At 55.8% G+C, this 12,059-nt stretch overlaps 1 protein-coding gene across 2 annotated transcripts in view; it reads right to left on the bottom strand.

Moving 5' to 3' along the window:
- Positions 1–12,059, bottom strand: part of DHX9 (DExH-box helicase 9) — an 84,418-nt gene that overhangs the window by 25,253 nt on the left and 47,106 nt on the right. For both annotated transcript variants that reach the window (XM_076056067.1, XM_076056068.1), the window contains 5 exons: positions 10,442–10,524; positions 9,211–9,367; positions 7,241–7,344; positions 5,994–6,207; positions 1,380–1,474 (listed from right to left, as the gene is read on the bottom strand). In XM_076056067.1, the coding sequence (XP_075912182.1) occupies positions 1,380–1,474; positions 5,994–6,207; positions 7,241–7,344; positions 9,211–9,367; positions 10,442–10,524 (653 nt within the window). The remainder of the gene's footprint in view (positions 1–1,379; positions 1,475–5,993; positions 6,208–7,240; positions 7,345–9,210; positions 9,368–10,441; positions 10,525–12,059) is intronic.

The raw sequence follows: 12,059 nt of genomic DNA, 5'->3' as shown, positions 1-12,059 counted from the left end.
GTGATAATGATGGTGACGGTGGTGACGGCAGCGACGATGTTGGTGACGGCGGTGTCGGCGATGACGATGATGACGGTTGGTAACGACGATGATTGTGACTGTGGTGACGATGACGGTGAAAGGGGTGGTGACGATGTTGGTGACGGTGGTGTCGGTGACTGTGATGATGATGACGATGACGATGACAGCGGTGGCAACGATGATGATGATGGTGACGACGGTGGTGACGATGTTGGTGACGGTGGTGACGGCAGCAACGATGTTGGTGACGGCGGTGTCGGCGATGACGATGACGACGGTTGGTAACGACGATGATTGTGACTGTGGTGACGATGACGGTGAAAGGGGTGGTGACGATGTTGGTGACGGTGGTGTCGGTGACTGTGATGATGATGACGATGACAGCGGTGGCAACGATGATGATGATGGTGACGACGGTGGTGACGATGTTGGTGACGGTGGTGACGGTAGTGACGATGTTGGTGACGGTGGTGACGGTAGTGACGATGTTGGTGACGGTAGTGACGATGCTGGTGACGGCGGTGTCGGTGATGACGATGACGACGGTTGGTAACGACGATGATTGTGACTGTGGTGACGATGCCGGTGAAAGGGGTGGTGACGATTTTGGTGACGGTGGTGTCGGTGACTGTGATGATGATGACGATGATGATAGCGGTGGCAACGATGATGATGATGGTGACGACGGTGGTGACGATGATGGTGACGGTAGTGACGGTGGTTACGACGACGACGATGATAATGATGACGGTGACGACGATGATGATTACGACGGTGGTGACAATGATGGTGACGGTGGTGACGGTGGTTACGATGATGATGATGATGGTGGTGACGACGATGATGATGACGACGGTGGTGACAATGATGATGGTGACGACGGTGGTGACAATGATGGTGACGGTGGTGACGGTGGTTACGACGACGATGATGATGATGATGGTGGTGACGACGATGATGATGACGACGGTGGTGACAATGATGGTGACGGTAGCGACGATGTTGGTGACGGCGGTGTCGGCGATGACGATGACGACGGTTGGTAACGACGATGATTGTGACTGTGGCGACGATGACGGTGAAAGGGGTGGTGACGATGTTGGTGACGGTGGTGTCGGTGACTGTGATGATGATGACGATGACGATGACAGCGGTGGCAACGACGATGATGATGATGACGATGGTGGTGGTGACGATGATGGTGACGGTGGTTACGACGACGATGACGATGGTGGTGACGACGACCATGATGATGACGACGATGTCGATAGCAGCGATGACGACGTCAATGATGACGACGACGACGACGATGACGACGATGACGACGATGACGACGATGCCGATAGCAGCGACGGCACCTTGGTGACGTTGTCAGGCACGCTGTCGAACACGAGACGCTGCTCCTCTCGAGGGATCTGCGAGTGGAGCGGCAGGATGCGGTACCGCCCCCCCCCTGCTCACCACGCAAAGACAAAGATCCCCCCGTGTAGCCTCAACAGACTGCAGGGGCAAGTGCTGTTAGTAGGGGGTGGGTGGGTGGTGTGTGGGTAGGAGAGTGAGTAGGGGGGCGGGCGCTACTTTCTCAGCGCTGCCACTGGGGGGGGGGGGGGCGGGGGGTGAGGTAGGGGGTGAGGCCCGCACGGCACACGAGGGGGGGGTGGGGGTGTCCAGCAACCACGCCCGGCCGCCTTTGTCTCCCCCAGTGGCGATGTTTTACCACACACGCCACCGGGTACTCACTTGAGGCCGAGTCGACCTACGAGAGGGCCCCAGGACCCGTTCAGATAATTAATCGAACTCAGGTCGCCGGGTTCGTGTTCGGGTACACAAAGACAAAGGATGATTCCCCCGTCAAAGCGGTAGGCCGGACAGACCACTGGGGCAAGGTGCTGTTAAGCGAGCAAAACCTGCGAAGGCCGGCGGCACCGTCGCGCACGAGAGGGGCGGGCGGGCGGGCGGGCGGGGCGGCCAGCAACCACGCCCGGCCGCCTTTGTCTTCCCCAAGCGGCGACGCTCGACCCGGCAGTCGCAGCAATTGACCGTCGCGACGCGTAACCCGAACCAAACCCGGGCGGAGAGAGAGAGAGAGAGACGATTTCAAACGCGGCCGCTGTTGAATGATGCCAACTCCCAACGTGAACGAGCCCCCCCCCCCCGCCCCCCCTCAGGTTCGTCGTGTACCCCCAGGGGCCGGCTCTGGCCGCCACTCATGGTGGGGGGCGAGGTGGGGGGGGGGCGAGAGGAGGGGGGGGGGGCAGGAGGTGCACCGCAACACCGCGGGGAGCTTGGGAGCCGACTGGGTTAGGGGGGAAACTCAGGCCTCAGGCTCGCGATAGGGAGACAGAGCTGGCCAGAGGCAGGGGGACGACTATTATCTATGGCTTACAACCACGGCTAGGGTTAGAGTTATAGGATTGACGCTATGGCTAGGGTGAGAGTTATAGGGTTGACACTATGACTAGGGTTAGAGTTATAGGGTTGACACTATGACTAGGGTTAGAGTTATAGGGTTGACACTATGACTAGGGTTAGAGTTATAGGGTTGACGCTATGACTAGGGTTAGAGTTATAGGGTTGACACTGACTATGGTCAGCGTTATAGGGTTGACACTGATTAGGGTTAGAGTTATAGGGTTGACACTATGACTAGGGTGAGAGTTATAGGATTGACGCTATGACTAGGGTTAAGAGTTATAGGGTTGACACTATGACTAGGGTTAGAGTTATAGGGTTGACACTATGACTAGGGTTAGAGTTATAGGGTTGACACTATGGCTAGGGTTAGAGTTATAGGGTTGACACTATGACTAGGGTTAGAGTTATAGGGTTGACACTGATTAGGGTTAGAGTTATAGGGTTGACACTATGACTAGGGTTAGAGTTATAGGGTTGACACTGATTAGGGTTAGAGTTATAGGGTTGACGCTATGACTAGGGTTAGAGTTATAGGGTTGACGCTATGACTAGGGTTAGAGTTATAGGTTTGACGCTATGACTAGGGTGAGAGTTATAGGGTTGACGCTATGACTAGGGTTAGAGTTATAGGGTTGACACTATGGCTAGGGTTAGAGTTATAGGATTGACACTATGACTCGGGTTAGAGTTATAGGGTTGACACTATGACTAGGGTTAGAGTTATAGGGTTGACACTATGACTAGGGTTAGAGTTATAGGGTTGACACTATGACTAGGGTTAGAGTTATAGGGTTGACGCTATGACTAGGGTTAGAGTTATAGGGTTGACGCTATGACTAGGGTTAGAGTTATAGGGTTGACACTATGACTAGGGTTAGAGTTATAGGGCTGACACTATGGCTAGGGTGAGACTTATAGGTTTGATACTATGACTCGGGTTAGAGTTATAGGGTTGACACTGATTAGGGTTAGAGTTATAGGGTTGACGCTATGACTAGGGTTAGAGTTATAGGGTTAACGCTATGACTAGGGTTAGAGTTATAGGGTTGACGCTATGACTAGGGTTAGAGTTATAGGTTTGACGCTATGACTAGGGTGAGAGTTATAGGGTTGACGCTATGACTAGGGTTAGAGTTATAGGGTTGACACTATGGCTAGGGTTAGAGTTATAGGATTGACACTATGACTCGGGTTAGAGTTATAGGGTTGACACTATGACTAGGGTTAGAGTTATAGGGTTGACACTATGACTAGGGTTAGAGTTATAGGGTTGACACTATGACTAGGGTTAGAGTTATAGGGTTGACGCTATGACTAGGGTTAGAGTTATAGGGTTGACGCTATGACTAGGGTTAGAGTTATAGGGTTGACACTATGACTAGGGTTAGAGTTATAGGGCTGACACTATGGCTAGGGTGAGACTTATAGGTTTGACACTATGACTCGGGTTAGAGTTATAGGGTTGACACTGATTAGGGTTAGAGTTATAGAGTTGACGCTATAACTAGGGTTAGAGTTATAGGGCTGACTCTGACTATGGTCAGTGTTATAGGGTTGACACTGATTAGGGTTAGAGTTATAGGGTTGACACTATGGCTAGGGTTAGAGTTATAGGGTTGACGCTATGACTAGGGTTAGAGTTATAGGGTTGACACTATGGCTAGGGTTAGAGTTATAGGATTGACACTATGACTCGGGTTAGAGTTATAGGGTTGACACTATGACTAGGGTTAGAGTTATAGGGTTGACACTATGACTAGGGTTAGAGTTATAGGGTTGACACTATGACTAGGGTTAGAGTTATAGGGTTGACGCTATGACTAGGGTTAGAGTTATAGGGTTGACGCTATGACTAGGGTTAGAGTTATAGGGTTGACACTATGACTAGGGTTAGAGTTATAGGGCTGACACTATGGCTAGGGTTAGAGTTATAGGATTGACACTATGACTCGGGTTAGAGTTATAGGGTTGACACTATGACTAGGGTTAGAGTTATAGGGTTGACACTGATTAGGGTTAGAGTTATAGGGTTGACACTATGACTAGGGTTAGAGTTATAGGGTTGACGCTATGACTAGGGTTAGAGTTATAGGGTTGACGCTATGACTAGGGTTAGAGTTATAGGGTTGACACTATGACTCGGGTTAGAGTTATAGGGTTGACACTATGGCTAGGGTGAGACTTATAGGTTTGACACTATGACTCGGGTTAGAGTTATAGGGTTGACACTATGACTAGGGTTAGAGTTATAGGGTTGACGCTATGACTAGGGTTAGAGTTATAGGGTTGACGCTATGACTAGGGTTAGAGTTATAGGGTTGACACTATGACTAGGGTTAGAGTTATAGGGCTGACACTATGGCTAGGGTTAGAGTTATAGGGTTGACACTATGGCTAGGGTTAGAGTTATAGGGTTGACACTATGACTAGGGTTAGAGTTATAGGGTTGACACTATGACTAGGGTTAGAGTTATAGGGTTGACACTATGACTAGGGTTAGAGTTATAGGGTTGACGCTATGACTAGGGTTAGAGTTATAGGGTTGACGCTATGACTAGGGTTAGAGTTATAGGGTTGACACTATGACTAGGGTTAGAGTTATAGGGCTGACACTATGGCTAGGGTGAGACTTATAGGTTTGACACTATGACTCGGGTTAGAGTTATAGGGTTGACACTGATTAGGGTTAGAGTTATAGGGTTGACGCTATGACTAGGGTTAGAGTTATAGGGTTGACGCTATGACTAGGGTTAGAGTTATAGGTTTGACGCTATGACTAGGGTGAGAGTTATAGGGTTGACGCTATGACTAGGGTTAGAGTTATAGGGTTGACACTATGGCTAGGGTTAGAGTTATAGGATTGACACTATGACTCGGGTTAGAGTTATAGGGTTGACACTATGACTAGGGTTAGAGTTACAGGGTTGACACTATGACTAGGGTTAGAGTTATAGGGTTGACACTATGACTAGGGTTAGAGTTATAGGGTTGACACTATGACTAGGGTTAGAGTTATAGGGTTGACACTATGACTAGGGTTAGAGTTATAGGGTTGACACTATGACTAGGGTTAGAGTTATAGGGTTGACGCTATGACTAGGGTTAGAGTTATAGGGTTGACACTATGGCTAGGGTTAGAGTTATAGGGTTGACACTATGGCTAGGGTTAGAGTTATAGGGTTGACACTATGGCTAGGGTTAGAGTTATAGGGTTGACACTGACTATGGTCAGTGTTATAGGGTTGACACTGATTAGGGTTAGAGTTATAGGGTTGACACTATGACTAGGGTTAGAGTTATAGGGCTGACTCTATGGTCAGCGTTTTTGGGTTGACACTGATTAGGGTTAGAGTTATAGGGTTGACGCTATGACTAGGGTTAGAGTTATAGGGTTGACACTATGACTAGGGTTAGAGTTATAGGGTTGACGCTATGACTAGGGTTAGAGTTATAGGGTTGACACTATGGCTAGGGGTGAGACTCATAGGCTTGACTCCACGGCTTCCACGAAGCAACTCGCCACCACGACAAGTCCCCCCTCTCCCCCCCGCCCTCACCGAAGTGTGGCAGGTTCTCCAGGTACTTCTGCAGCGCGAAGATGAGGTTCCAGCCGGGCAGGAAAACGAGGATGGCGCCGTGCACGCTGAGCGTGCCGATGTAGCGGATCAGCGCCTCCACCAGCTCGAAGGACAGCTCCTTCTCGCTGAGCTGCACCATCGCGCGCTTAGTAGCCTCCGAGTAGCCGGCGGCGCAAATCTGGTTGCAGTTCACCTGAGTCCGGGGTCGGGGGGTCGGGGGGTCGGGGGGTTAGGCGGCGGCGGTGGCGAGTCTCGGCTTAACACGCTGTGGCGAGGCGGAAAGCCCGTGTCGGGCCGTGAGCGGGAATCGGATTTGGGTCGCCGGGTTCGTAGCGCGCCGCGCTCACCGCTGCACCGCCGCTCCCCGCGCACAAACAAACGCAACCACGCGCAGACACACGGACGCACACGCACGCACCCAGACACACACGCGCACCCACACACGCACCCACACACGCACACACACACGCACACACGCACACACGCACCCACACACACACGCACACACGCACACACGCACGCACCCACACACCCACACACACGCATCCACACACACGCACCCACACACGCACACAAAGACAAAGACAAAGATCCCCCATATAGCCTTAACAGACTGTAGGGGCAAGTGCTGTTAGCGAGCACCTATGAAGGCCGGAACGGTACACGAGGGGGTGGGTGGCCAGCACCACGCCCGACCGCCTTTGTCTCCCTAGTGGCAATGTTTACACACCGCACCAGGTACTCATTTGAGGCTGAGTCGACCTAGGGGAGGCCCGGGACCGGTTCAGATAATCGTCACTGGTGTTGGCCGTGAGCGGGAATCAAACCCGGGTCGCCAGGTTCATAGCGCAGCGCGCTAACCGCTACACTATCGCTCCCCATACACACGCATACACACGCACACCCACACCCACACACACGCATCCACACACGCGCACCCACACACACGCACCCACACACCCACACCCACACACACGCATCCACACACACGCACCCACACACGCACACCCACACCCACACACACGCATCCACACACGCGCACCCACACACACGCACCCACACACGCACACCCACACACACGCATCCACACACAAGCACCCACACACACGCACCCACACACACGCACACGCACCCACACACACGCACACACACACGCCCACACACACACACCCACACACACACGCACCCACACACACACGCACTCAGGCGTGCGCGCGAACTCGCACCTCCTCGTCAGTTCCACCGCCGTCGTCGTCCCGGTCCTTCTTGCGCTTGTCCGGAGGGGGCGGTACGAAGTTCGTCATCTGGATGCAGTCCTCCAGCAGGTACTCTGCCGCCAGTACAGAGCCGTCCCGGAGCGGGGGGGGGGGAGGGGGGCAAATCACACTTCACACCACGTGACCCCACCATCCACCCCCATCCTCCCCACCCACCCCCACCCTCCCCCACCCTCCCCACCCACCCCCACCCTCCCCCACCCACCCCCACCCACCCCCACCCGCCCCACCCACCCCACCCTCCTCCCCACCCACCCCCACCCTCCCCCACCCTCCCCCACCCTCCCCCACCCTCCCCCACCCACCCCCACCCTCCCCCACCCTCCCCCACCCTCCCCCACCCTCCCCACCCACCCCCACCCACCCCCACCCTCCCCACCCTCCCCACCCAACCCCACCCCACCCTCCCCACCCAACCCCACCCTCCCCACCCACCCCCACCCACCCCACCCTCCCCCACCCACCCCACCCACCCCCACCCTCCCCACCCACCCCCACCCACCCCCACCCGCACCACCCACCCCCACCCTCCCCCACCCACCCCCACCCACCCCCACCCTCCCCCACCACCGCCCCGACCCCGACGACTTCAAACTAAACCGGAAGTGTGACGTCCGTCACCGTTGACGACGTCAGAGGGCGCGGGGGTGGGGAGGTTCGTCGAGCCCCCACCCCCCTAAAAGCACAGGGGGACCCGGAGGCCGTCGCCCCCCAATTCGTCGTGGTGGGGGTGAGGGACGAGGTGGGGGAGGCGAGGTGGGGGGGGCGAGGTGGGGGGGGAGGGCGAGAGGAGGGGAGGGGGGGCAGGAGGTGAACCACAACACCGCGGGGAGCTTGGGAGCCGACTGGGTTAGGGGGGAAACTCAGGCCTCAGGCTCGCGATAGGGAGACAGAGCTGGCCAGAGGCAGGGGGACGACTATTATCTATGGCTTACAAACACGGCTACACGGGGAGGAAGGGGGGGGGGAATATTTGTCTTTGTGGCGGTGTGTGTGTGTGTGCGTGTGTGCGTGCGTGTGAGTGCATGCGTGTGTGCGTGTGCGTGAGTGCGTGTGTGTGTGCGTGAGTGTGCGTGAGTGTGAGTGCGTGTGTGCGTGTGCGTGTGTGTGCGTGCGTGTGTGCGTGAGCGTGAGTGCGTGCGCGTGAGTGCGTGCGCGTGTGTGCGTGAGTGTGCGTGTGTGCGTGTGCGTGTGTGCGTGTGTGCGTGAGTGTGTGTGTGCGTGAGTATGTGTATGTGTGTGCGTGAGTGTGTGTGCGTGTGTGCGTGAGTGTGTGTGCGTGAGTGTGCGTGTGTGCGTGTGAGCGTGAGTGTGTGCGCGTGAGTGTGTGCGCGTGAGTGTGCGTGTGTGCGTGTGTGCGTGTGTGCGTGAGTGTGTGTGTGTGCGTGAGTATGTGTATGTGTGTGCGTGAGTGTGTGTGCGTGTGTGCGTGAGTGTGTGTGCGTGAGTGTGCGTGTGAGCGTGTGCGCGTGAGTGTGTGTGCGTGAGTGTGCGTGTGAGCGTGTGTGCGCGTGAGTGTGAGTGTGTGTGCGCGTGAGTGTGTGTGTGCGTGAGTGTGCGTGCATGTGTGCGTGTGTGCGTGAGTGCGTGAGTGTGTGTGCGCGAGTGTGCGTGTGCGTGTGAGCGTGTGCGTGCGTGCGTGCGTGCGTGCGGGGAGCGGTTAGCTCGCCACGCTACGAACCCGGCGACCCGGGTTCCATCCCCGCTCGCGCAACAACAACAACAACGGTGACGACTCTCTGAACCGGTCCTGGGCCTCGCCTAGCTCGGCTCGAGCCTCAAATGGCGCGGTGTGTGTAAAACATCGCGGCCGGGCGTGGCGCTGGCCACCCACCACCCACCCCGCCCCCGTGCGCCGTGTCCTCGGCCTTCGCCGGTGCTGCTCGCTAACAGCGCGTGGGCCGGTGTCAGGCGCTCACCTTGCACGGCGAACGTTCGCCCGTGCACCTCGATGACGGGACAGCAGCCGAAGTACTCGCTGAACATCGTCGTGTCGATGGTGGCCGACATGAGGACGATGCGCGCGTCCGGGAACGTGCGCATCACGTCGTTGAGCACCACGAGCAGGAAGTCCGACTGACGGGGCAGGCAAAAAAAACACCAAACCGCGGAGGAGCCACTCGCAGAGACCCGCAGAGACTGACACCCATAGAGAGGCGCACGACCGGAGAGAGCCCCACAGAGGCCCGCACTCGCAGAGACCCGCAGAGACCCACACTCATAGAGACCCGCAGAGACCCATACTCAGAGACCCGCAGAGACCCATACTCATAGAGACCCGCAGAGACTGACACCCATAGAGACCCCCACAGAGGCCCACACTCATAGAGACCCACAGAGACCCACACTCATAGAGACCCACAGAGACCCACACTCATAGAGACCCACAGAGACCCATACTCATAGAGACCCACACAGACCATCACTCATCGAGACCCACAGAGACCCACAGAAACCCATACTCAGAGACCCATACTCACAGAGACCCACACAGACCATCACCCATCGAGACGCACAGAGACTCATACTCACAGAGACCCACAACCGTAGAGACCCACACAGACCCATACTCATGGAGACCCACAGAGACCCACACTCACAGAGACCCACAGAGACCCATACTCATGGAAATCCACAGTGCCCACACTCAGAGACCCACAGAGACCCATACTCACAGAGACCCACAACCGTAGAGACCCACACAGACCCATATTCATGGAGACCCACAGAGACCCACACTCACAGAAAACCACGAGAGAACCACAGAGACCCATACTCACAGAGACCCACAACCGTAGAGACCCACAGAGACCCACACTCACAGAGACTCACAGAGACCCACAAAGACCCATACTCATGGAGACCCACACTCACAGAGACCCACACAGACCCATACTCATGGAGACCCACACACACCCACACTCACAGAGACCCACAACCATAGAGACCCACACAGACCCACACTCACAGAGACCCACAGAGACCCACACTCACAGAGACTCACAGAGACCCATAGAGACCCACACAGACCCACACTCACAGAGACCCACAGAGACCCGTACAGACACACAGACGGACGGGTGGGGTGGCAGCCGCACGGCACACTGCCACGCGGACACACGGATGGACGGGTGTGGAGCGATGGCTCACGTTGAGGTCCCTCTCGTGGATCTCGTCCACGATCACGTGACTGATGCCCCGCAGGCCGGACTCCAGCTTCCTCAGCAGCACACCTGTAGGCGGTGGGGGCGGCACACACACACACACGCTCCAGTCAGCACACACACACACACTCTCCAGTCAGCACACACACACGCACTCCGGTCAGCACACACACACTCCAGTCAGCACACACACACACTCTCCAGTCAGCACACACACACGCACTCCGGTCAGCACACACACACTCCAGTCAGCACACACACACACACTCCAGTCAGCACACACACACACTCACACCGGTCAGCACACACACACACACTCCGGTCAGCACACACACACTCCAGTCAGCACACACACACACACACTCCAGTCAGCACACACACACACTCACACCGGTCAGCACACACACACACACTCCAGTCAGCACACACACACGCACACGCTCCAGTCAGCACACACACACATACGCTCCAGTCAGCACACACACACATACGCTCCAGTCAGCACACACACACACTCACTCCAGTCAGCACACACACACACTCACTCCAGTCAGCACACACATACACACACGCTCCAGTCAGCACACACACACACACACTCCAGTCAGCACACACACACACACACTCACTCCAGTCAGCACACACACACACGCTCCAGTCAGCACACACACACACTCACTCCAGTCAGCACACACACACACTCACTCCAGTCAGCAGACACACACACTCACTCCAGTCAGCACACACACACTCCGGTCAGCACACACACACTCCAGTCAGCACACACACGCTCACTCCAGTCAGCACACACACACACGCTCCAGTCAGCACACACACGCTCCAGTCAGCACACACACACACTCACTCCAGTCAGCACACACACACACTCACTCCGGTCAGCACACACACACTCCGGTCAGCACACACACACTCCGGTCAGCACACACACTCCAGTCAGCACACACACACACACACTCCGGTCAGCACACACACACACTCACTCCAGTCAGCACACACACACACACACTCCAGTCAGCACACACACACACACACGCTCCAGTCAGCACACACACACGCACTCCGGTCAGCACACACACACGCCAGTCAGCACACACACACACTCACACCGGTCAGCACACACACACACACTCCGGTCAGCACACACACACTCCAGTCAGCACACACACACACACACTCCAGTCAGCACACACACACACTCACACCGGTCAGCACACACACACACACTCCAGTCAGCACACACACACACACGCTCCAGTCAGCACACACACACACGCTCCAGTCAGCACACACACACATACGCTCCAGTCAGCACACACACACACACACACTCACTCCAGTCAGCACACACACACACTCACTCCAGTCAGCACACACATACACACACGCTCCAGTCAGCACACACACACACTCCAGTCAGCACACACACACACTCACTCCAGTCAGCACACACACACACGCTCCAGTCAGCACACACACACACTCACTCCAGTCAGCACACACACACACTCACTCCAGTCAGCAGACACACACACTCACTCCAGTCAGCACACACACACTCCGGTCAGCACACACACACTCCAGTC

The sequence above is a fragment of the Petromyzon marinus genome, chromosome 74, assembly GCF_048934315.1.
Source record: "Petromyzon marinus isolate PM22_M1 ecotype Great Lakes invasive population chromosome 74, UKy_Petmar_22M1.pri1.0, whole genome shotgun sequence".
Taxonomy (NCBI): Eukaryota; Metazoa; Chordata; class Hyperoartia; order Petromyzontiformes; family Petromyzontidae; genus Petromyzon; species Petromyzon marinus.
This window is presented reverse-complemented; position numbering and strand designations above follow the sequence as displayed.